General features: G+C 42.4%; 1 protein-coding gene across 3 annotated transcripts in view; it reads left to right on the top strand.

Moving 5' to 3' along the window:
- ARMC9 (armadillo repeat containing 9) overlaps positions 1-25004 on the top strand; it is a 118333-nt gene that overhangs the window by 28020 nt on the left and 65309 nt on the right. For all 3 annotated transcript variants that reach the window (XM_036997768.2, XM_017679750.3, XM_017679752.3), the window contains exons 8-14: positions 52-209; positions 4911-5009; positions 14746-14780; positions 16551-16662; positions 17899-17991; positions 23470-23560; positions 24671-24794. In XM_036997768.2, coding sequence (XP_036853663.2) covers positions 52-209; positions 4911-5009; positions 14746-14780; positions 16551-16662; positions 17899-17991; positions 23470-23560; positions 24671-24794 — 712 coding nt within the window. The remainder of the gene's footprint in view (positions 1-51; positions 210-4910; positions 5010-14745; positions 14781-16550; positions 16663-17898; positions 17992-23469; positions 23561-24670; positions 24795-25004) is intronic.

Here is a 25004-nt window from a genome sequence, read left to right as displayed (position 1 = left end):
ATCCTGTGGGATATTTGTGTTGTTTTGACTTACTGTTCTTTGCCTTCCTAGAAATGCTGCAGCAGCTCCACCAACAGCTGGTAGAAGCTGAGCGTAGGTCGATGACATACCTGAAGCGGTACAATAAAATCCAGGCGGACTACCACAATCTCATCGGAGTCACGGCAGAGCTGGTGGACTCCCTGGAGGCGACGGTCAGTGGCAGGATGGTAAGGAGATCCCCATGTGTTCGTATCTCTGTTTCAAGATAAAGAGGTTTTAAGGACATGGACCATGCTGATGACAGGATTCCTGGCCATGCCCAGCCCATGTTGCCTGTCCCTCCGCTGTGCAGAGCCAGCACGCGCCAAGACCAAGCTGATGTTTCACACCATCTGTGCTCCTCGTGGTGTTCTATCCATTTTACTGACCACACTTTTATGTCTCTACCTTATTCTTAATGTGAACAAAGAATAAATTGTCTGGCAACAGAAAAAAATAATATGCAGTGGCATAAAAATAAGGGGGAAATACCCTCTGGTATAAAGGAAAGCTCTAGATTTTCATATATTGATTTTGTATCCAGGTACCTCTCTGAACTCTATTAATCTGTTAGATTCTTTTGATTAATTATCCTGTATTCTAGATTGACAGTCATATCGTCTTCAAATAATGATTTTTTTTTCATTAGGTATAACTAATTTTTCTTGGCATATGGGGTAAGACTATGGGACATTGTTGAATAGAGAGTTCAGGGCATCTTTGTCTTATTCCTGACTTTAATGGGAACTATTGTAATATTTCACTTAGTAAGAAATTAAGAAGTATAATAAAGTGTGTTTGTGGAAATAACCATATTTTTTAAAAATGGAATAGTTGTAGGTTCATATGCAATTTCAGAAAAAATGCAGAGTCTTTGTACTGTGGGGGCCATGGCGAGGACACGGCCTTCATTATAGTAAACGGGGGCGGAGCAGTGGAGTAGTGAAAGGCTCACCCAACCACTGAGTTAGAGTAGCCCTGAGGGGTGTTCAGGGAGACTGGGGGACAGCAGGAGGGTCTGCCCGTCATCACGGGAGACCTGGTGCTGGTGGAGGTAAGTGCCCCCAGGTGTGTCCTGAGATGGGGCCTGTGGTGCTGCCTGCTGGCTGGGCCTGGAGGGAGAGAGGGAGAGAGACAAGGATGACGCCAAGTGTTTGGCATAAGCTACTGGAAAGGTGGCCCTGACCCGCTGGGACAGAGAAGGCCTTGGGAGGAGCAGGTTTGGGGGAAATCAGCAGTTCAGCTCTGGACAGCACTGTTAGGACACAGGACATTCATGGTTCATCCTTTGTAAATATTTTCCTCACTGTGTTCCTTGCTTTTTAAATTAGTGTTTCTTAATTTTTACTAAAGTTCACATGTTTATAGAGTCACGTCTATCAATTTTCCCCTCTCATCTTCTCTGACTTTTTATAGTGTTGTTAAAGAAGGCTTTCCTACTCAAAAAGCCGAAAAAAAATTCATCTTAATTTTCTTCTGTTTGTTGTTTTGTTTTTAATTGTTTTAATTTTATCTGTAACCTTTAATCCATATGAAATTTGCTTTCATAAATGACGTAAGGAAGAAACCTACTTTTTTCCCCCAAAAAGGTAACCATTTGAGTCAGAACTATTTACTTTTTCCTTCACTAGTTTGAAGGCTACCTTTATCATATAGTGGGATTTTAATTTTTTCCATCGGTTTGACTGTTCTGAAGCTAGTAATGCATTGATTTGACTAGAATATTTTTGTAATATATTTCTGTGTCCTGTATTAAAAGCCTCTTTGCTCATGTGAAAGACAGCACAGTACCATTCACCAAACTGCTGCAGGTTGCTTGGTGTGGCCAGAGCGGCCAGAGCTGGAGGAGGTGGCCACGTGGTCACAGACGACGCGGGGAAGGTGGATGAGTCAAGAGCATGGGGAGTTTGCAGACCAGATTTAGGAACTTGTGCTTTGTCCTGTGGAACTTTTGCTTTGTCCTGTAGTTAGTGAGGAGCTTTTGAAATGTATGTCTTAAAAATTGGACTATCTAAGTTAGGGGTTTTGGTGGGTTTTTTTAGTTTTAAAAATAACAAGTATTCACTTTTCTTTAATACAGGTGAGTTCCAGAAACAAAACAAAACAGAAATGTTTTTATATAACCACTATTGACAAAAAAAAAAAAAAAAAAAAAAAAAAAAAAGACATGTACATAGCTAGAAGATTCAGGCAGTACAGAAATAAATAAAAAGAAAAGCATTTGCCTTCTGTCCTATTAAAAAATGACTACCATCATCCTGGTGTGCCTCATAAAGCCAGGGTTGATGTGACACCAGGTGTGGCATGCTGACCAAAGATGGGCATGGCGGCTCCTGCTGCTGGAGTGTGTGAGCACCAGAGAGATAGAATGGGGCTTGGGGGCCGCAGTTGGGGGCAGACTTTAAACTAGCTTGTTTTGTTTTTAATGTAAAAAAAAAAATGCATGCTGCTGTTAACAAATTAAATGATTTGGAGGTGTAAAAGCCCCTTCCCACACACAATTCCTGAATCTCACTTCCTTATTGATATTCAAGATTAACATTTTCTCATGTGTCATTTCAGGACATTTTTATGCATAGGCATGTGTGCAAGCAGCATATATACATATTTACTTGGTATTATATGACCCATTACTCTTCTGAAACTTGCTGTTTAATTTTCAATATATCTCAGAGGTCTTTCCATATGCCCACACCTCTCTCATTCCTTCCAATGCTTGTTCATTGTTCCATTGTAAGGGTGAACTGTAATTCATCAGATCTCTGATGATGAACATTTTTATTTTTTTGCTTGATATAACAGTAATGTTATAGTGAACATGTATATACTATATACGTTTGAATATAGGTAAGATAAGATCTTGAGTGGAATTACTAGGTCAAAAGTTATGGACATTAAAGTTTTGATAGACTATGTTGTGTAATTATTTCTCCTAACATTTCAACCATATCTACCCACTGGCAGCCCCCACCCTCAGGAATATATCAGAGTGTCTGTTTCTCCACACACTTACCAGTATTAGCCACCATTATACTTTGAAATCTTTGCCAGTTTGGTAAGTAAAAGTTAGTATTCTGAATGTTTCAATTTACATCTCTTTAATTATGTACAAGGCTGAATACATTTGCAGATAATTCTTGGCCATTTTTATTTTGTTTTTAATCAACTGTCTATTTGTGCCCTTTCCTCATTCACCTATTTTAATAAACAAAGTATCAATTTGCTGGTTAGAGAAATGATTCTGGTAGCAATTCCAGATGTCAAAGGAGAAAACAGTTTCAGGAGGAAGGGCTTGATAGTAACTCTCAAAAGCCACAGAAAAGTCTAGAAGACTAGAATGGAAAAGTGTCCAGTGTTTTTGGCAGTGAGAAGGTCATTGATGATGGCCCTTGCCACCTGAGTTTCCACGGAATGAGGCAAGGAAGCTGGATTACAGTGTGTTGGAAGGTAAAGGGAAGGTGGGACAGCAAATGTAGGCTGTTCTTTCAAGGACCCTGGCTGTGAAGGAAGAATATTGATGGGGTGGTCGATAGATGGAGATCTAGGGTAGAGGAATAGAAAGATGTTTTTAAATATGAAATATATTTGGATGTGTTTTTAAGCTGTAGGGTAGGCAAAGGTGCAAAAGGAAAGGTTAAAACTACAGGATGGAAAAGGAATGTTGAAATTTGGATACTATAGGAATTCAGAGGAAATGGATGCAGGAGAGTGTTGGAGGGGCAGCCTTGAAATGGAGCCCTTAGTCTGAGTTGCTTCACGTATAGCTGAGTGTTGAGGCATGACCACAGACATTTGCCATGGGATAGACAGAGCCTTTTATATAGCTGCTCAGACCAGAGGTCTCCAGTGGCTAGACAGAGTCCCATAAGGAGAGAAAAGGGTCTAGCTCAGCATCCCCACCTCTTGCTAACTCACTAATCGGCTGTGTGGTTCTCCTCCCACAGGGCTGCCTGAGTATGTAGATAGGGAGAGAGGCCGATTGCATTACTATGTGCAAGTTCACCATGTGGAATCATGAGGTTGGGGAAAAGTAGGTCCCTCTCTAACAATCAGACAGAGAAAAAAGTCTGTAAGGATGCCAAATTATTGCTAGTAGTTACTTCCAGGGTTTGGTTTGTGGGGAAAGAGTGGGACTGGGAAGAGGTTGTGGCACTTGTGCATTTTAAATGTGCACGTATTCTTCATATAAAAAGAGAAGATGTAAAAATCAAAAGGAAAAATTTTGGAGATTACCACCTGCATTGTAATAGCTAATGGGAGGCATGAGAGATGCTAAAGAAATACCAGGATAGAGTAGCATTGATGGGGACAGTAATTCAGCTTCATGGTGTTAAGCCTTTGATAGTTTATAAAAATGTCTCCATCATTCATTGAACAAGGATTTACCAGCCAACCTGTTACGTGCTAAGCATATCCGTGCTCCTGTTTACCCGCCTCCCTGTGACTCACAGGGGTAGATACTCATTTCCTTCAGTGGGTCAGGAAAGCAGGAGGCAGGACTGTTGGTTTCTCAGCCATCCAGGACTTGAGCCCAGACCTTCGGATTTTAAGTCCTGTGTTCTTCCATCACATTACAGCCAGCCAATGACTTTACTGCTTGATATCACAAAGAAATGGTTTTAAATTGGTCGATTATACATGACAGTGGGAGTATATCAAGTGGAATTACATAATTTAAAGTATGATGTCTTAAGATCATTCCTGTAGTACCGGGAGCAATTTTTTCTGTCCTCTCAATGCTGTAACTCCCAAGAATTCCTGTGTTTAAGCAAAATTTCATCTCCATACCTTACAAAAGACTGTTGAGAGACAGCTCTGATCATTACCAGGGCCTCAGATGTCTCCAGGGAGCTTTGCGCCTTTCACCAGCCCCTCCGTCCTCTTTGCAGATCACGCCCGAGTACCTCCAGAGCGTGTGCGTCCGCCTCTTCAGTAACCAAATGCGGCAGAGCCTGGCACACAGCATGGACTTCACCAGGCCTGGGACGGTGAGGCCCTGCACCTGCATTCAGGAATAGCACTGTGGAAAAAATGAAAGAGCAAGGGAAAATAGCCATCAGGAGTCTGCATTTCAGCGGGCTTTGGAGGTCTATCAACTCCTAAAAGGCAAAGAAAACCTTTTGAGAAGAGTGAGCCGCTGGGCCCCTGGGGAGAGGGGGACAGGCGTGTTCTGCTGGGTGGGGTGCCAGGGGCTGGCGACAACTAGCTGCAAATCCATAGGAAAGGAGGGAAACTAAGCTCTTTTTAACAATAGCTGCCATTATGGGAAGGTGTATGGTCTCAGCACGGGCCCCCTATTTCCTTCCTTAACTTTGTTCTGGGAATAATTGCAAACTTACAGAAAAGTTGCAAAAGTGGCACAAAGGACACTTGTATACCCTTGAACCAGATTCATCAACTGTTGGCATTTTATCTGTTTGTTTCTCTCTCTCTCTACACACACACCATCTTGTTTTCCACACCATTTGAGGATAAATTACTCCTAAATACTTGAGTGCAGAGTGTATTTCTTAATAGCAATATGCTCTTTTGCAGCTATATATTAACAACTTCAGTAAATTTAATATTGATACAACATTCTTATCTGCTATGCATTTTCCAGTTGTCAGTTGAGCCATGGATGCCCTTTATAGCATTCTCCCCCACGCGGCAGTCTAGGGTCACACACTGCATTGAGTTGTCATGTCCCCTTAGCCAGCTTTAGTCTTGAGCATCCCCCACTCCTTCTTCAACTTTCTTGACATTGACATTTTAGAGGAACATAGTCATTCCCCCTTTAAAAAATAGAACATTTCTCCTTTTGTGTTTGATATTTCCTCATGATTAGAGTCAGGGTTTGCATCCAAGCCAAAATATTGCACTGGTGATGGTATATCCTTCTTAGGACAGCTCCTCTGGAAGCATGTGATGTCACATTGGGGAGCTCTTAACCAAGGGAGCGGTACACCAGCATCTCTTGAGGAAGCTCTCAGAGTCATGAGCCCCTGTCTCTGGAGCTCACACCACCCTGCAGCCTAGTGCAGCGGAGTGGGTGGAGCCACATGTGCTCCATTAGGAAGTGCCAGGGGACCTGAGGCACCCCATGGGTTAGCACCACGGCTTTTAATTAGGGGTTAGCACCCTAATATGAGGGTCTTCATAAGCCAAGGCCTTTTTTAGTATTAAAAAAGTATGTATACCCTACCTCATTCTCAAGTAGATTTGAAGTGCTTATTGTGAAAAAATACAATTAGGAGAAATGAAAAATAGAAAATAGGAATGAGGAAAGAAATTGTAGTTAAAACTCATAGAAACAGCAGATAGATTGGTGGTTGCCAGGGACTGGGAGCTGGGGGAAGTGGGGAGATGTTGGTCACATGGTACAAAACTGGTCTGGGGCTCCAATGCACAGCCTGGTGACTGTAGTCAACAACACCGAGCTGTGTACTTGAAGGTTGCTAAGCGTGTAGGTCTTAAATGTTCTCACGACACACATAAAAAAGGTTAACTATGTGAGGTGATAGATGTGTTAAGTAACCTTATCGTGGTAATCATTTCACAATATGTGCATGTATTGAATCATATATGTCAGTAATGCTGGGGGGATACCCAAGAAATTGTCATTAAAGGAAGTGAGCATAGGAAAAATAAAAGTAAGCCAGGGCTAGGGTGTCATAAGTTGCTGTGCATCTGGGGGGACAGTAGAGTTTGGCCCTGAGCTTTCTAGTAGCCCGTGCAACAAGGGACACGTGAGCAGTGACATGATTTACTTATAAGGGAAGAGAGTATGGTTACATGAGGTTTATTGTGCAGCATTTGCTGTACTGAGACATTCGTACTGCATTTGCCAATCAGCAAGCACATCCACGAGGTGGCGGCCCCCAAACCCGCATAGCTCCCCAAACAGACATTTCCCTGCCACCGGTGTCCTCTGCCCTGTAGACCATCAGTTTTTCCCAAGTAGGTATATTACTCTTAGAATTTTAAAGCAAATTTAAATATATTTTTTAGAAGACTAGAAGGTCAAGCAAGTATTTCACATGGTTATTCTGGAGCTAAGACCTGAGGATAGTGTCATTCATGGATCTTCATACAAAGGATGTGGTAAAGTGGCGAAGAGCAGATGTCCCTGACTACCACATCCTCCAGGTACTGGCAGAAGTGTGACAGAGCTGTTAGTTGTGTTGGCAGTGCCATACACAGACGTGTGGATAATAGAAGTGGTGGGGTCTGTGCTTTAGGATACCGCCGCAGTGACTTTAGCGTGCCCAAATCCAGAGAATCAGCTGTTTTCAAAATGCTAGTAAAGCACACAGACACCTGAGTTTCAGAAAAGTAACTTCTTCATGGGCTCTCCAGGATGAGGGTCTTTAAGCCAAATCCCTGAGGACTGGCTGAGTTGATCCTCTGCAAACACTGTACATTTAGCTGTAAGTTAGTTAAGGAGCAGGGTGTGTTCTTCAAGCAGGATGGCCTTCCAGCAGTAATTAGCTTAGTGGGATCTGTGTCCAGTAGGACCACTCTTTTCTTCCCTTCTTTCCATTTATTTATTCACTCAGCAAATACTGAGTGTTATCCAAGTGTGAGTTATAAAATCACGTCCTGTCTTACACATACAAGAATCCTTATCTTCCCATTTTCTGTTGGTGGAGTGATGCATCTAGCTTCTTTAAAACTGATATTATGTTAATAAGGATCAACTTAAAAGGGAGAGGAGGAAAAGCCTATATGATAGTTTATCCCATTAGAAGTTAACTCATTTGTCAAAAGACTTGTCCTACCATCCTTCCCTGTTAGGGATTCTAAGCCTGAATCCAGGGGAAAGAGGATGAGCTCTGTTTACCTTAGCACAGAAACTGTTTCTCCTGAGTCATTTGACTTAGGAACAGGCAATAAAAGCTACAAACCATCTTTTATTGTTCCTAGTTGATTACTCTATAAGATGGTAAAAAGTAGATATGGGGTCACTATAAAAGTATAAAAGAACATTGTAGTTAACTAGGCATGCCTAAAGCCAATGTATGTTATTAGATTTATAATGTGTGAAGAGGAAATTCATAGTTAACAGTTTAGATGGAATGACTAGTGACTGATAGGACTTAGGATTTCGAAGGAGAATGTTGCTTTTTCATTTTTTAAGGGAATAAATTCTACTCTGGGTCCAAACACGCCACCAGTTTCAAGAAAATAGGTGAGCACAGACCACCCTTCCTTTTGGCCTGGTCCTTTATCAGCCTCCCCTCGGTGTTCCGCTGGCCCCGAGTGTTCCAACTCACTGTGCTCTGTGAAGGAGCGTGGCTGGGGCCCATCAGAAAACTGCTGGCGTCTGTAAAGTTTGGTGCTTTTGATACTGGTTTTTAAATCTGGCTGTTAAGAATCTGGGCTTCTGCAACCTCATTCACTTTTAAAAGTTTAAAAGACTTCAGTAAATAGCACCCTTCTTCCCCCTGAGTTCTGAACCAATTGGAAAATAGGGCAAAAGAATAAAAGGAAAAGGAGCTGAAAATACTGCTGTTGATACTGACAAAGCTTATATTGGATAACGTGGATTTTATTTATAGACAGGTGGGTTCCCTACTTTTAAACCCTGAGTAAAGAAATGTACTCACCCAGTCATGGGTGGCTCTGGCCAAGCCCTGCTCCCCACCTCACCACTGGCAGCTCGGGCTCAGAACTGACCTGGGCTCTCTGGACAGGCTCATGGTCCCCAAGAAATGGGGGCAGGGTGATGCATGCCCACATCTCTCCCAAAATCTCAAAGCCAGTAAGTCAACCCCGGGTCTGGGGAGGGCCCCGCAGAGGGAGGGGCCACCGTGAGTGGGAAGGAGTGGGTTTCCACCCTACCTACTTCATGCCCGGTAACTGTGTCCAAAAACCTGCTCTCATTATCAGAGCTGACAGTCACATCCGGGTGCTCCCAGAAGAATCAATAAGGACGAGATTAATTTTATTGAGAAGAGAACTCTCCCAGGTGGCCTCTTCCAGTTTAACTACCTGTCACCACCCTAACCCTAGGTTTGTCATTCCTTGGTCCTTATAAACTTGGGCCTATTATTTGCTGGGATACCAGATAAATCTGACTTTATATTATCAACAGTCTAATAAGAAGCAAGAGGAGAAACTTCTCCCTTAGGGCACAAGAGGTAGGGTTGTTTTGTTCTCTGAGATTATGAAGTAATACGCAATGTGTTAGCTGAAAAATTTATAACAATTTAGCAGTAAATGGAGCAAAGCACAAACCCCATCCCTTCCTCACACTCTCTTCATCTCACCTTCCTTCCTAGGTAGTACTGTTGACTATGTTTCATATACACGCTTCCAGAAATGTAAAATTATATATAATTAAGGTTTTATACATATCATTCTCCAACTTGTCTCTTGTAACAGTACTTTTTGAAGAGTCTTCCAAGTTCTTTAGCATATTTATATCTCCCTTATCTTTCAGACTTTAATTTATGAACAGTGTGGTACTTTTAACATTCACCTAACCAAGCTTTAGGTGGCTTTCAGATTCTTGCTGTTTCTAATCATGCAGCACACAAGTAGCTGCAAGTAGCATTTGAAGATGCCTTGGTCTGTCTTTCTCCTCTTGGCCCTCTTTCTGTACTGGGCAAGCATGAGTGCAGACACTCCAGGGAAGGAGTGCCGTGACTGACAGAGGACAGTGCCCGTTCTCAGCCCCTGCAGAGCACCCATCCTGGGCAGAGGTGCATACAGGGAGAGCTGACCTTGATAAGGAGTCTGGTGCTCCTCAGGGGCTGAGGATGGTGGAAATCTGAGCATAGCCCCCTGGGTTTTTGGATTCATTGGTTAGGGTAGTTTCCATTTAAATGCATCCTTATTTGCAAAAATAGCCCATTTGGGAACTAGCCCTCCCTTTCTTCAACAACTCCAAGTAGACCCCATTGGAAATACAAGTTAAAGTACTTCTAGGTATGATAGCATTAAATATATTAAAGGCCCAGGACATGTGAATCTTAGAAAGCATTTACAGTTGACCCTTAAACAACTTGAGTGTTAGGGGCACTGATCATGCAGTCAAAAATCCAAGTATAACTTTGACTCTCCAAAAACTTAACTGCTAATAGGCTATGGTTGACCAGAAGCCTTACCCATAACACAAAAAATTAACACATGTGTTATATGTGTTATATACTGTATTAAAATAAATTAGAAAGAAGAAAATGTTTTTTCAAATTGTTGCAAATCTCCAAAAATTTCCAAATATACTTACTGAAAAAAATACACATATAAGAGGACCTGCACAGTTCAAACCCATGTTTTTCAAGGGTCAAGTATACTTCTAAAATCAACCCCTATCTTAGCAATAACCTAGAGGGGCTTGGGAGGGTCGGGGGGGGAGGCAGCGGCCCTATTTCAGGATGGCCTCCTTCAGTTGTTCAGGAAGCATCGCTGTGCCAGTGCTCTGCTGAGGAGGGTCTTCCTAAAGCTTCCTGTTGTGTGGACCATGGCTCAGGCTTCAAGTCCAACACCTTCGGCCCTTGTATTCTCCTTTATGTGGCCTTCTTTCATTGTGGCAAGACATCTGCCCCTTGCCTGCCTTCCTGCTGCATTGTGAGGCAGTCTTTCCAGGCCCAGGTCTCTGTATGTGGAGGAGGAGGGGCACACCTACCTGCCCTCTGCCACACCTCATGCACCTGTCCCTGTCCTTCATCCGAACGGACCCTGGTGATGTGAGGATCGAACACCTTGGCTCTCAACCAGTTGGTAGAATCCTGATGGGCAGAGTGGGCCTGTGCCATTCCTTCAGATCTGCCCCTGGCTTCCAAACCTAGACTTACAAGCCTCCTCCCCGGGAGTGTTTGACAGGCACATCACCTTTTCTGTGTCCAAATCTGGACTCATATTTTCCTGCAAATGGGTGGGCTCCCCTCCTGTATTTCCTGCCTCGGTGAACAACACTCCAGAGACACCTGGGAGCACCTGAGGCCTTCCCGCTCTGCCGCCAGTTCAGGCAGTCACTGGCATCTGAGCAGCGTGCTTCCTGCCTGCCCCACGTCTCTGCTGCTTGCGTTTATTCAGGCTCTTCCTATGTCTATTCTGGCTTAAGGTAGCATTTCCTAACTGGTCTTGATGTCAAAGCTCCCACCTTTCTGTTGCTTATTACGTGGGAGCTGGAGTGACCTTTCAGGTTGTGTCTTACTTATTATGCCCTCAGATTTCAGGAAGGATTACGTACAGAGAGGCATCCGGTCATGTTACCCCCTTGCTTAATACCTGCCACTGCTCAGGTCTAAAGAGCTCAGCATGGAGTCCACACCTTCTGTAATCTGATGACATCTATCTCTCCGGGCTCAGTTCTGGTCACAGAAACCCCAGGAGGCCCCGGCCCCAGGCACTTCCTCTGTGTGTGCACGTAACTGTGCACCATGCCCAGCTCCAGACTCTCAGATGCCTGCAGGCTACAGGGCGGTGACGCAGGGCCAAGGACAAGGCCCCCAGTGACCTGGTGGGCTGGAGAGGTGCTTGCCCAAGAAGCTTCTGTAGAGCTTACCAGCACGTTCAGACACGTAGGCCCTCCCCTTCCCCATTAGCACCATTTCCAAAAATCTCACCTGCGCAGCTTTCCAGCCTAGCCCTCCCTTCTGCGTTCACACCCGACCTGCTCCTGCAAGTACCCCTTCCCCCTTCCTGTTAGAGAGTTGGCTATAGCAACCTCCTTTCCCCGTATGAACGTGCTGTTCTTCTGGTTCTCCAGCTTCCACGGCCTCTTCTGTCCCGCGGCTAAGGCCCCTTTCCTCAGGTCTCCCACTCTGATTACTTCACCTCTCCTGGGGAATCAGTCCCCTTGAGGTCTCACACCAAGGGGTCCTGCCTTCACGGTTCACCTGCCCTCCTGCACAGCACAGGCAGCCGTCCAGCAATAGTCCCACTTGAGCAGGGCCAAAGAGCAGGGCCAAACATGTTTGCTGCCTTCTCACCACCCCAGGGCTCAGCAGCCATGGCTTGTATTGAGTCAGGGGTTTTTTGTGGTCTGTAAATTCAGCAGAGGTTAAGCAATAGAGAACAGAGCCATTGCCAGGACTGAGTTATTAAACCACTCAAGGATTCTAGAGTGTCCACTTTGGAAGTCAGTCTTCATTCATTCGTTTAGCAAATATTTGCTGAGTGCCTCTATACATATGTCCAGGCATTAGTAGGTACTAGGTGGTAAATGTATTGAGGGTGGTATGATTATCTCTGGTCTTTATGGAACTCAATGTCTACTAAAGGAAAAAGACACAGAAATAATTGCAAAATATTCACAGTTCAATATGATAAACATTGATAAAGACCATATAAGGGCTGTGGTGACATACAGGGAACCAGGTAACACTGCCTGCCCCTCCAGAAAGGGCTCCACAGATGGCCAAGGTTTCTTTTCTTCTTCTCACTTATTTTTTTTTATTAAGGTATCATTGATATAAACTCTTTTGAAGGTTTCACATGAAAAACATTTTGGTTACTACATTCAACCATATTATCAAGTCCCCCCCCCATACCCCCTTGCAGTCACTGTCCATCAGTGTATTAAGATGCCACAGAGTCACTACTTGTCTTGTCTGTGCTACACTGTCTTCCTTGTGACCCCACATACATCGTATGTACCAATCATGATACCCCTCAATCCCCTTCTCCCTCCCTCCCCATCCCTCCCCTTTGGTAACTGCTAGTCTCCTCTTGGAGTCTGTGGGTCTGCTGCTCTTTCATTCCTTCAGTTTTGCTTTGTTGTTATACTCCACAAATGAGGGAAATTATTTGGTACTTGTCTATGTCTGCCTGGCTTATTTGACTGAGCATAATACCCTCTAGCTCCATCCATGTTGTTGCAAATGGTAGGATTTGTTTTCTTCTCATGACTGAATAGTATTCCATTGTGTCTATGTACCACTTCTTTATCTGTTCATCTACTGATGGACACTTAGGTTGCTTCCATATCTTGGCTATTGTAAATAGTGCTTCAGTAAACATACAGGTACATATGTCTTTTTGAATCTGAGATCTTGTTTCCTTTGAGTGAATTCCTAGGAGTGGAATTCCTGGGTCAAATGGTATTTCTATTTTTAGTTTTTTGAGGAGCCTGCATATTGCTTTCCACAAAGGTTGAACTAATTTACATTCCCACCAGCAGTGTAGGAGGGTTCCCCTTTCTCTGCATCCTCGCCAACATTTGTTGTTCTTAGTCTTTTCGATGTTGGCTGTTCTAACTGGTGTGAGGTGCTATCTCATTGTGGTTTTAATTTGCATTTCCCTGATATTTAATGATGTGGAGCATCTTTTCATGTACCTGTTGGCCATCTGAATTTCTTCTTTGGAGAATTGTCTGTTCACATCCTCCACCCATTTTTTTATTAGGGTTATTTGCTTTTCGGGTGTTGAGGCATGTGAGTTCTTTATATATTTTGGGTGTTAACCCCTTGTTGGATATGTCGTTTACAAATATATTCTCCCATACTGTAGGATGCCTTTTTGTTCTACTGATGGTGTCTTTTGCTGTACAGAAGCTTTTTAGTTTGATGTAGTCCTATTTGTTCATTTTTGCTTTTGTTTCCATTGACTGAGGAGATGCATTCAGGAGAAAGTTGCACATGTTTATATTCAAGAGAGTTTTGCCTATGTCTTCTTCTAAGAGTTTTATGGTTTCATGACTTACGTTCAGGTCTTTGATCCATTTTTAATTTACTTTTGTATATGGAGTTAGGCAATCATTCATTTGCTTGCATGTAGCTGTCCAGTTTTGTCAACACCAGTTGTTGAAGAGGCTGTCATTTCCCCATTGTATATCCATGACTCCTTGATCGTATATTAATTAACCATATATGCTTGGGTTTATATCTGGACTCTCTATTCTGTTCCATTCATCTATGGGTCTGTTCTTATTTTCTTCCCTGGAATTTTTCATTACCTATCCAAACATTATAGTATTTTGCCTGTATATATAACAGGTAAGGGCTTTATAATACAAAAGCAAAACATAACCACAATGCCTAATACAATTAACACTAATTCTGTAGTATCATATAATACAGTACAGTCCATGTTCAAATTTCCCTAATTTTCTCAAAATATCTTTTTACAGTTGGTTTGAGTCGATCCAAAAAAGTACCACACATGACATTTGGTTATTTGTTTCTCAAATCTATTTTAGTACATGCTTAATAGAGCATTGCCTACAGTGGCTAAAACAAAAACAGAAACCTCAACTATAAATGGGAGAATGTGAATGTCCATAAAGAAGGCAATGATTTGAGCTATAGAGAGGATTAAAGGGGAGTGGGACAGGAGGGTAGTGGTTAATTTTCTCTGTAAACACCTCTGTATTGTTTGATTTGGTACAAAATTCCTATGTATTTTTGTACTCAAAGAGAAAATTTAAATATGGAAGAAAATCAGGGTAATGAAATGATTTTCATTGCTTTTATTCTTGATGCGATCTTTGTCTAGGCTGCTTTAAATGCCTCTGGGAGTTTGGTCAGGGAGAATACACCCATTTTTTAATAGGGTATTCCCTGGAGTGGAATTGCAACAAACCAAGGGTGGGTGGCTTGGAAAATGCATTAGTCATGTATTGCTTAACCTTGGCTTGGGCTAATTTTTAAATCATATAGGATTATGGTTGGAGGATCCTTGTGGATAAAAAACTTTGCAGATCTGTTGATTTTGTGCTGTTATAGTAATTTAGATTAACACATTACTATCACTGTTTAACATGGCTTGTTTTCTCCCCCCAACCCCCACCCCTAGGCTTCAACCATGTTAAGAGCCTCCTTGGCACCTGTGTAAGTAACTGCTCTTAGGAATTGTTATTATTGGAAAGAGTATGGGTAAAACTGGGATTCAAAGTAACTTTTATAAATGTTCACTCTTAGCCTAGCTTAGAGGAATGTCTTTGATTAGCCAGAGCTCCATGTGACTATTAAAGGAAATACCAGTAATTATAAGTAATATTGTTAAGCCAGAAGTATCTTTTAATGTTAACTGTTTACTTTGGTGAGGTAGCATCAAATGGAAAAAATTTTTGGATTGTTTTATGATAGATTTAGAAACCAGTTTGATCTACTGTCATAGTCAACAGGGTGTTGCATTGTCTAGGTTTTCTGTCACTTCTCTGCTGGTTCATATCGTGACCGGGGTCACAGGATAGTTCTGTGTATGCCTGAGCTTCCCTATCCAGGTCAGTTAGGTTGTCACCCATGGGAGTGTCAGACGCCCAGGAACATCAGCAGGTATGCATGTTGCAGTAGCAAAAAGGTAGAGGACTTCTGACGAGGACGTGAGGCCGAGGGTTCTGATGACCCTCTGAGCCAGCCTTGTCGGGGTTGTAGGGGTGCTGTGCGGTCACTCAGGCACCTGGGATCCAACACCCCTCCTCCCTTGCTCCCGCTTGAGTCTGACATTGGTCCCGCCCTTTGTTCTCTTCAGATGGCAACTATGTCTTGTAGTGCTTATAAGCACAGACTGCCAGGGTTAAAATCCCACCTCTGCCACCAGCTCTGTGACCTTGGACCACTTATATAAATTCTCCGTGCCTCTGTTTCCTCACTTATAAAATGAGAAGAATAATAGTAACTCTAATATAAGATTGTTGCAGGAATAAAAATGAGTTAATATGTATAAAGCACTGAGGACAGGGCCAGGAACTTAAACTCTGTTTGCTAGTGTTACTCCCAGTGATGTAAGAGGCAAGGTCACCTGCAGAGAGTGAAGGGGGTAATTAGAGGGGCTAAGAGGACAAAGGAGAAGGCAGGACACAATCTTTTTGGACAGTGGGAGAGTAACTGGGCCCCAGAAATGCCCAGTTGCTGAGCGGTTGGTTGGCAGGTGTTGGGTCGTTCTGCACTGTGTTGATCTCTGAAGAGGCACCTCTGTTAATCGAATCCTGGCTTCAGCTAAGGTCTGACTTGAAGTCTTCTGGAGGAAGGTTTGCAAACTGTCCTGCTTGCTGCCTGTCTCATGGGGGTGGCCCCCGTGCTGCTCCCTGTTCACGCCTTTGGCCTCTTTGCAGGGTGGACTGTAAACCTACTCCTCACAGGTGTTTCCTGACCTGTGGTCTGTCCTTCACATACTCCACATTTGGTCCCTCAGGACTGAGAGCGACAGTGGCTTCAGATTTTTAGATAGAGCTCTTGGGACCTGCTGATGGTAACAGTGTTTGGGCTTTGCTCAGGATCCTGAATAGGACTTTGGCAGCAAGCTCTGGTGCCTCCAGGGAGATAGTCGATTTCCTCCCCATCACATGGAGCCCTGGCCTAAGGTGAATACAGTGGCTTCTCACCCCGGTTAGTCAGGGACTCCCCGTTTTCGGAAAGATGTTATACAGAACCTCAGTGCATATGACAGGGAAGGCTGAGCTGAGCTAACTGAAGCTGTGGCGTGGAGCCTGGAACCCAGCCCTGTCTGTGTGAGCCTGGAGCTTGGAGGAAGCAGTGGGCTACTGGCATCCCTTCTGCCAGAGCAGCTCTAGATTGGGTGATATGATACTCAGGAGGGCCACTCATCAGGAACCCTTTTGCTCTTTCCTTTCCCTTTGAACTTGTGCTGTTGAATAGAAAACTGAAGGATGTCCCATTACTGCCCTCTTTGGATTATGAGAAACTGAAGAAGGATTTGGTTTGGGGGAGTGACCGCTTGAAAGCCCTCTTGTTGCAGGCTCTGCGCTGGGTACGTACCTTTACCTTGAAGTTAAAAAAAAAAAAAAGACCACGTGGTTTTCTTGGCTAGCTACCTTGCTTGTATCCTTTACCCCATCTCTAAAAATCTTTTCTTCCTGTTGCCTGCTGACATCAAGACCTAAAGTTAAAACCAGCTTATGAAGATAGCCTTGGCCTCTTTTAAGAGCTCCTGCTATTGACAGCACAGTCGCCGTTGCCTTGCCTGGGTGATTCGCTATGTGGAATCTCAGCACCCAGGAGCTGCCCCTTTATCGGGCCCCTTCCCAGTCATGAGCTCTGCGCACAGTGAGCGTGGGTCAGCGCGTTGAAGCGCAGAGGCATTCTCGTGCCACAGCTCCACACCGACCTGGGTATTCAGACATGGCCGAGCCGCCCCATGAGCAGACAGCAGTCTCTAAGGGAAATAAAGCCTCGTCTAAATTGCTGCTTTTCTCCCCAGTCTTCAGACTGATCACAGTGAAACCAGTGGTTCTCCAACATTTTGGTCTCAGACCCCTTTCTTTATTCACTCAAAAATTACGGAGCTTTAATTTATGTGGATTTTATCTACCAGTATTTACAGTATTAGAAACTAAAACTGAGAAAAGTTTAAATATATATTGATTCACTTAAGGTGAACAATAATAAACCCAGAACTTAACAAAATAGCATTTTTTAATTAAAATAATAACTGTTTTTCAAACCTCCTAAATTAGAAGCATGGCATTGATTTACATTTTTGCAGATTTCTTTAATGTCTGGCTTAATGGAGACTAGATGAATTCTCACGTCCGCTTATGCATTCATTTGCTGTAGAGTCCCACTCCATCTAGCCTCTGAGCTGTAGCGCAGATCTGGGCCACACTTCCCCACGCACCACACATTTCCCTGTTCTGGCTATGTCTGCTCACCCTTCCAGGGCCAACTCTTGAGCCCCTTCCTGCCAAAAGAAAAAGAAAAACCCCTGTAGGCCCCTCTGCCTTACCTTACTGCACACGTACAATCCAGGGATTCCACCACTTCACTCCTCTGGAGACTGCATGTGTACCAGTTACTTCTACTTTGCCCGTTAGGAAGTACAACACTGCAGTTTCTTGTTAATAGGTGGGCTGGTTAACTAGCCCCCCAGCTGGATGTCTTTTCTTCTGTTTGGGTAAATGTGTAGCTGCTTATACTGCCATTTAAAACACACCGACTATATGGACATTCTCCTCCATAGTAAGACTTGTGTTTTTCTTCCCTCTAGCGCTTGACCGCATCCCATCCTGGAGAGCAGAGGGAGACTGTTCTGCAAGCCTACGTGAGCAATGACCTCTTGGACTGCCATAGCCACAGCCAGGTCAGCGAGATGGGCCAGAGCCCAGCCAGGGCCTTCCCTCGGAGAGAAGGAAGTCAGCAGGAGGGGGAGGTTTACTTTCTGTGCGTATTTTCAGCCTAGTGATGGTATGTCAGCCTGAGCTTCTGTCTGATAGTCCTGAACAAGTCAGAGCTACTCAACTCAGATCTGGTTCTTTTTTTCTTCCATTTTTCCTTCTCTCAAATTCCAGCTCTTTCCTCAGCCTCTGCTTACCATGAGTCCAGCAAACTCAACATGACTTATGATGGGCAAAGTAGATACACAAATTCAAGTTTTTCATCAGGGCCTGACTGAAAATGTGTCTTTGTATTTACATAAAGTTTTCAACCAGATAGGTCTAATGATATAGTAGGAAAGGTATGGAATTCAGAGTGAGAGAAACTGGTTTCAAACCTCTGCCCAACTACCTATTAGCCAGCTAAAAGGAAGTTAGTCCCTGAGTTTTGGGGTGCTTCCCCATCTCTGAGAAGGAGCCATCACCTGCCTTGTGAGGACTACAATCTTGAACATGGCATATATAAAGAAGACACTGCATTTTTGTTATTTTAGTTGAATGTGTATCCATAATGCTCTAAATATTTTTTATCTTCCTATCATTAAGCTTCACAATGTGTGCACCGAGTAGAGTATCAATACCTCTTAGGATCACCGATGGACCAGCACGCTGTGGAAGCTAATGACACATTAATCTGTTGTGTGCACAAGCAGTAACATTTGAAGGTTTTGAGGTGCCAGTTTATTCTTTGAATGTAGTCTTATTGCTCCCACAAAGGAGTTGTATTAAGTTTGAAAAACAGTCTCTCAACTTCTTGACTTATTTTCTTTTATGTTCATATTAGCAATGGCATTGAAACTGGCCTTTAAGGTATGCAGCAGATGAATAGTATATTGTTATGACTTTACAAAGAGTAAGTTCAAAACTGATTCCTTCTGAACTATCCTACTTCATTGACTCTGAAATGGACTTTCCCCCATTTTAGCATCTCTGGAATTGGAGTGCTCCACAGACTGGTGGAGTTTAATTGGCATGCTTTTCTTCTTTCTTGATTGTATATAAAAAATAACGTGTCTGCTAACAAAAGGTGTTTTAGAATGTGTGATATATGAATTTTTCAAAATGTTGTAATCTCTATACCACTAAAGAGAATGTCATTTATTCCTCAAGTCATTATTTTTCATTGCTAGGGTTTATTTTTTTAATACAGAGTGAGCTTGAGTTATCTTAAGATGTCATAGACTCTGCAAAGCAGGAAAACCCCTTGTGTATCATGGATGCCGTGTCACTAGGACACTAGAATAAATTGGCCCTTTAAACCAGGAAATTGAACTGGTTGGTTCTTCTCGCTGAGTGGTTCTCAAAGTTTAGTGTGCAGCATTATCACCTGGAAAGCTCATTAAAACACAAAATCCTGGGCCCAACCCGCAGTTTGCATTCAGTAGGTCTGAAGGGGGCACAGCAACATCCGTTTCCAACAAGTTTCCAGGTGGTCTGATGCTGCTGGTCCAGGACCGTACTTTGAGAATCACTATTTATTTTAGACCAAAAAACTTGAATTGAATGGAGTAAAACTGCATTGAATTGAGTTTTTCATTTTTAGCTAATCGTTTTAATACCATGTAGCTACATTTCATGCTGCTGGAGGTGGTGTGATGTCAAATGTTCCAAATTTGACAGCTTTGCCAATCTAGCATAATATATGCATTTATACAAAGGCACAATTCCTTAAATCTAAGAAATTTTGTCTCATTTTCTACAATCATGTTTTCATTTATAAAATATATCATTAACACAGATGAGTGTAGAAAAACATGTGATCAGCTTAAATAATAATAATAAAACAAATACTGATGTTTCCACTACTCAGATTAAGAAACAGAAACTTACTAGTAATTTGGAAGCTTCTAGACCCCACTCACTCTCCCTCCATTGAGAGTAACTGCCATCTGGCTTTTTAAAAAATTGTGGTAAAATATACATAACATAAAATATATGATCTTAACCATTTTTAAGGGTACAGTTCAATAGTGTTAAGTATATTCACATCATCGTGCAACTGATCTCCAGAACTGAAACTGTTCCCATTAAACAATTCCCCAATACCCACTTCCCCAGCCCCTGGCAACCACCATTCTTTCTGTCTCTCTAAATTTGACTACCCTAGGTACCTCATAGAATCATGCAATATTTGTCTTTTTGTGATTGGATTTATTTCACTTAGCATAGTGTACTCAAGGGTCATCCATGTTGTAAGCATATGTCAGTATTTCCTTAGTTTTTTAAGGCTGAGTAATATTCCACTGAATGTATATACCATCTTTTATTAATCCATTCATCCCCCAAATGGACACTTGTGTTGTTTCTACCTTTTGGCTATTGTGAATAATGCTGCCCTGAGTGTGGGTGTATGCATCTTGACTTTTGTGTTTCTCAGTTCCTTGCTTTCTTTTATAGTTTCCCCATCTATACACATGCCCTAAATAATAGTGTTTTTGATTTTATGCTAAGTAGCAAGCACAAACCTTGCCCCGCAAGGAAGGGGTACTGTTCCTACATTAGATCCAGGCTCCTAGGAGAAGCTGACATCAACAAAATCACTGGGTCCTGATCAGACACAGCTTCCCTGGGCACTCCCTTGGGGACATGGGTAGTCAGGAGGGAGTCCTGGGAGATGCAGAGCACTGGCCAGGCACCAGTTACCAGGCAGTACATATGGCCAAGAAAAATGGTAAGCTGCTCTGTAATTTTAACTTTCAGGCTTGCCTGATCTCCTTCTAGTTCTCAGGAGTTGATCACATGAGAACGCTTCTGTGGGATAAAAAGACTGCCCACAGCTGATCCACACAGCAGGGTGTTGAAGGAGGAGCTGAAACGTCATCAGCATGGGATCATGGCTATCCAAGAACAGGTTAACATCTGGGTTCACCTCACCCAGACATTTTGTACTCTGTTTAAAAGTATGTTACATGGCATACTACTTTGGAACACTGGCAGCATTTACTAAAACTGCATACTCTATGTTCTAACAAAGCCATGCCTAAGTATAACTGTATCAAAAATGTATTCAACATGTTCAGTGAAAGACGTAGAAGAATGTTCATAGTAGCACTACTTCAAAGCACCAAAACACAGATTACAACCTATATGTCCATCTATAGTAAAACAGATAAATTAACTGTGATACATTTGTAAATTTGGATATATGAGCAGTGACAAGGAACACATAACATACAACATAGGTGAATCTCACAAACATAATGTTGAATGAAAAAAGTCAGACATTAAAGAATATATACTGCATGATTTTATTTATTAACAAATTCAAAACCAAACAAAACTAAGTTATGATTTTGGAAGCCAGGAGAGATGTTGCCTTTGGTCTGGAAGGGGACCCTGGAGGGCTCTGGGGCTCTGGTAATGTTCTGTTTCTTGGTCTGGTTACTGGTTACCCACTTGTTCACTTTGTGAAAACTCCTTGAGCTGTACAGTTATGATCTGTGCGGTTTTCTATATGGACGTTTTAGCTCAATAAGAAATTTACCTAATTAAAGACAGTGTCATGGTAACAGGCATCTGGGAATGACAGCCTTCAGTGTGTTTCTCTCTTGAGTAGCTTGGTTCAGGCTGCCCTGCGGGCCCTCTAAATCTGGTGCCTAGCTGCTCTCCAGAAATCTGTCCTCACTAAACCTCTGTTGATTTCTTTTACCCTCTCCTAAATTAGATCTTTGTTTCCAATATCCTGTATTGTCTTGGTCGGTGGAACACATCCTTTAGGTAATAACTTCTAGAGAAAGAATGGGTGGGAAGCAGAGTTTTTTTAGATTATGTATGTCTAAAAATCTCTTTACAACCCAGAATTCTTTTCAACAAATAATTTCTCTTCATTGTTTGCAGATCTTTCTCCATTTTCTTTTAGGTTCCACTGTTGCTGTTGAGAAGTCCAAAGTCATTCTAATTCCTGATCCTTTGTTTATGACCTGTTTTTTTTTCCTCTCTAGAAGCATGTTGAATCTTCTCTTTGCCACTACTAATAAAATTTCTGTTGTTGTCTTTCGTGAGGTGTACTTTGACCCATTGTTTTGAGCACTTGGTGGGCTCTTTCAATCTGAACAGCTTTAGTTTTGGGAACTTTTCTTCGGTTATTTTGTTGTTGATTTCCTCTCTTATTTCTCTGCTCTCTCTGAATGTTAGACCTCTTGAACTGATTCTCTAATTTCTTAGCTTTTCTCTCATATTTGCCATATTTTTCTCTTTGTCCCACTTCCTGGGAGATATCCTCATCTCTGTTTTCCAAGCTTTCTGTTGAGTTTTTCATTTCCTTTTTTAAAATAGCACTCTGTTCTTTCATATGATAAGGGTTCTTATAACTCTGAGGATATTAGTGACAAAGTTTATTTTTTAGTTTTCTTCTCCCTGCAGTCTCATTTCCTCGAGGTTGCCTGTCCCCCATCGCCGTTTGTTATGGCTCTATTTTCCATGTTAGAGACTTACCTTGGCTTCTGGTAGACCTTGGTTATCTCCATGTTTAGAGTGGAGGGACTGAAAGCTGATCAGAAGTTCTGCGTATGAGGGTACAGTCCATAGACCCAGAGCTCCACTGAGGCTGGTCCAGGTGGGCTATTAGGAACCTCTGATTTCAGGATCTCTAGTTCTTTCCCCTTGAACTAGTCATTTCCCTCAAGAAGAGTCTTCTAATCTGCCTGGAGGGTGAGGCTCTGGTTGGTAGTGTTCTGGGAGCCAGGTGGGGAAAGAGGACCGGCTACTCTCTGTTCATCATTCATTCTGCCTTTAGGCCATTCACTTCCCCCACCCCCCATTTTTGTGTGCAAGGCTTGCTCACCTGGGCCTAGTGTCCCCTCCAGAGACCCTTGGTGTTACCTCGCAGAAGAAGAGTGGGAAGTACACAGGAGGACGGTGGGAGATACGCAGAAGGACTGTAGTGTAGGGGCAACATGAGTAGGATCCAGCTGCTGCTTTAACCGCTTTCATTCATTCTTCTATATTTTCCCCAGTTCTTAACTTTTTAGGATTAAGTGATGTAAATTGGGTAATCCCTCATTGCTGCCTTTGAGATTTGGCATTCTTGGGTCTGGCATTCTTGTCTGTTAACAATCCTACATTCCTGATTCCAAAATTGTGTTGTTACAGTTCTTGTGCTGCTCTTTCTGTCCTTGAGAATTTATGCCTTAAAAAAAATCCATTCACTGTAGTTTTATTATGGTTTGTGTGTGTTAGCCTATCCTCCTAACCTGGAAAACATCTGCAACAAAAACAGAACCAGCACTGCCCCCTTTGTGTCAGCCACGCTCTAAGTGCTCTGCGTAATTCATTCTTTCAATTTAGTCAGAATATTCCATCTCTAATAAATTCCCAAGAAGAGACACCAGACCTGTAGAAGAGACGTGGTCACTTCACCTTCCTTTAACCTCATTGTTTTTTCTCCTTTGCTGTTTTCCTCACAGAGGAGTGTGCTTCAGCTGCTGCACTCAAAGAGCGAGGTGGTGCGGCAGTACATGGCCCAGCTCATCAATGCTTTCGCGTCGCTGGCAGAAGGTAGGACGTCAGCTTTTCTTCAGAAAGACCTATGTCTTATTGATGTATCTCTTCCTTTGAAAATAGACATTCTTTCCCAAGTTTCTGAGAGATAATATGTTTCCTCAGTCTATTACTCTTTAATCCAGCAAAGATGTTTTGCGACAATCAGTTGTTATCATATTGCTGTAGTTATGTCAGAACAGGTTTTGATGGTTTTAGAGATTGTTTGGTAAGCCTTATGGTGCTATTTTGTAAGCTTTCTAGTTTTGTGGAGTATTTTTTAGATTGTTTTCAAGTACCTAACAGGCATTGCATTTTCTATAGTTTTTTACTTAAGACAAAATAAGGTTGGTGAAACAATTAAAGCTGATCCTAATAAGTACTATACCATTTCCCTCAAAAGACTATAGCTCCTTAAATCAAGATGATTTGAAAATTCCAAAGATTATATATATCATAACTAAATTCAAAACAATTTTACAAAATGCCACTGTCTTCCATAACTCCTAATGTGTTTGAGTTCTTTTTAAAGTGAATAGAGGGGGTTTTCAAATTAAGAATATATGATACTCCAACATTTGTCCATTCACTCATTTGCTCATTCTTCCATCCATTTAGCAAACATAAGCCAGGGTAAATGCCAGGGACATGAAATTCATGTCCAAAATTAATGTCATCTTTATCAAGACACAAGCCTACAATATGCTAGTGACAATTCAAGGCTTATTATAGGGTCTTCTCCTCCAGGCCACAGACATTCTAGAAGGAACAAGGAGTGTGGCCAAAAAGCACACTTGGCTGCCTCTACTTTAAAGACTTATGGGCTTCCCCATCCCCTTCTCCTTGTAGATTTGACTTTTGGGTGGAAGATTTCAGGTAAGTAAAGAACAGTGCTCCCCACAAAAACATAGCAATAAATTATGTTTAGATTATAGAAAGAGTGATTTTATTTTCAATAAATAGTTGATTGAATAAAACCAGCTTTGCAGAAGAAATGTGTTTTATAAATTTTTTAGAACATAAATTACCCAAACTCTATATGTTATATGCAGTTTTCATAGAAGTAGGTTTGGAATGTGAGCTAAACAAGAAATTCTTTCACTTGTTCATCTCTGGTTATACTATTAGGTCGCCTCTACCTCTCCCAGAACACGAAGGTGCTGCGGATGCTGGAGGAAAGGCTGAAGGAGGAAGACAAGGACCTTGGCACACGGGAGAATGTTCTCGGGGCCTTGCAGAAGTTCAGCCTCAGGTGCTGATCGTGCAATAAGTCACGGTGACCTCCATGAAATGAAATTGGGTTTTTTAAAGCCATTATTCAGTGCTTATTTTAGTCCAGTGACAGCCCAAGAAGCAGGTGACGTAGGAGAGATTGGGTGGCTTTCCAAGACTGAGCTAGAAAAGTCGATCCCTAATCCACTAAACCATCCTGCTTGAGCTGCTGTGGACTGTAGTCTCCTAG

This window comes from Manis javanica, chromosome 12 (genome assembly GCF_040802235.1).
Source record: "Manis javanica isolate MJ-LG chromosome 12, MJ_LKY, whole genome shotgun sequence".
Classification (NCBI taxonomy): Eukaryota; Metazoa; Chordata; class Mammalia; order Pholidota; family Manidae; genus Manis; species Manis javanica.
Note: the sequence above shows the minus strand (reverse complement) of the source record. Positions and strands in the feature narration are given on the sequence as shown.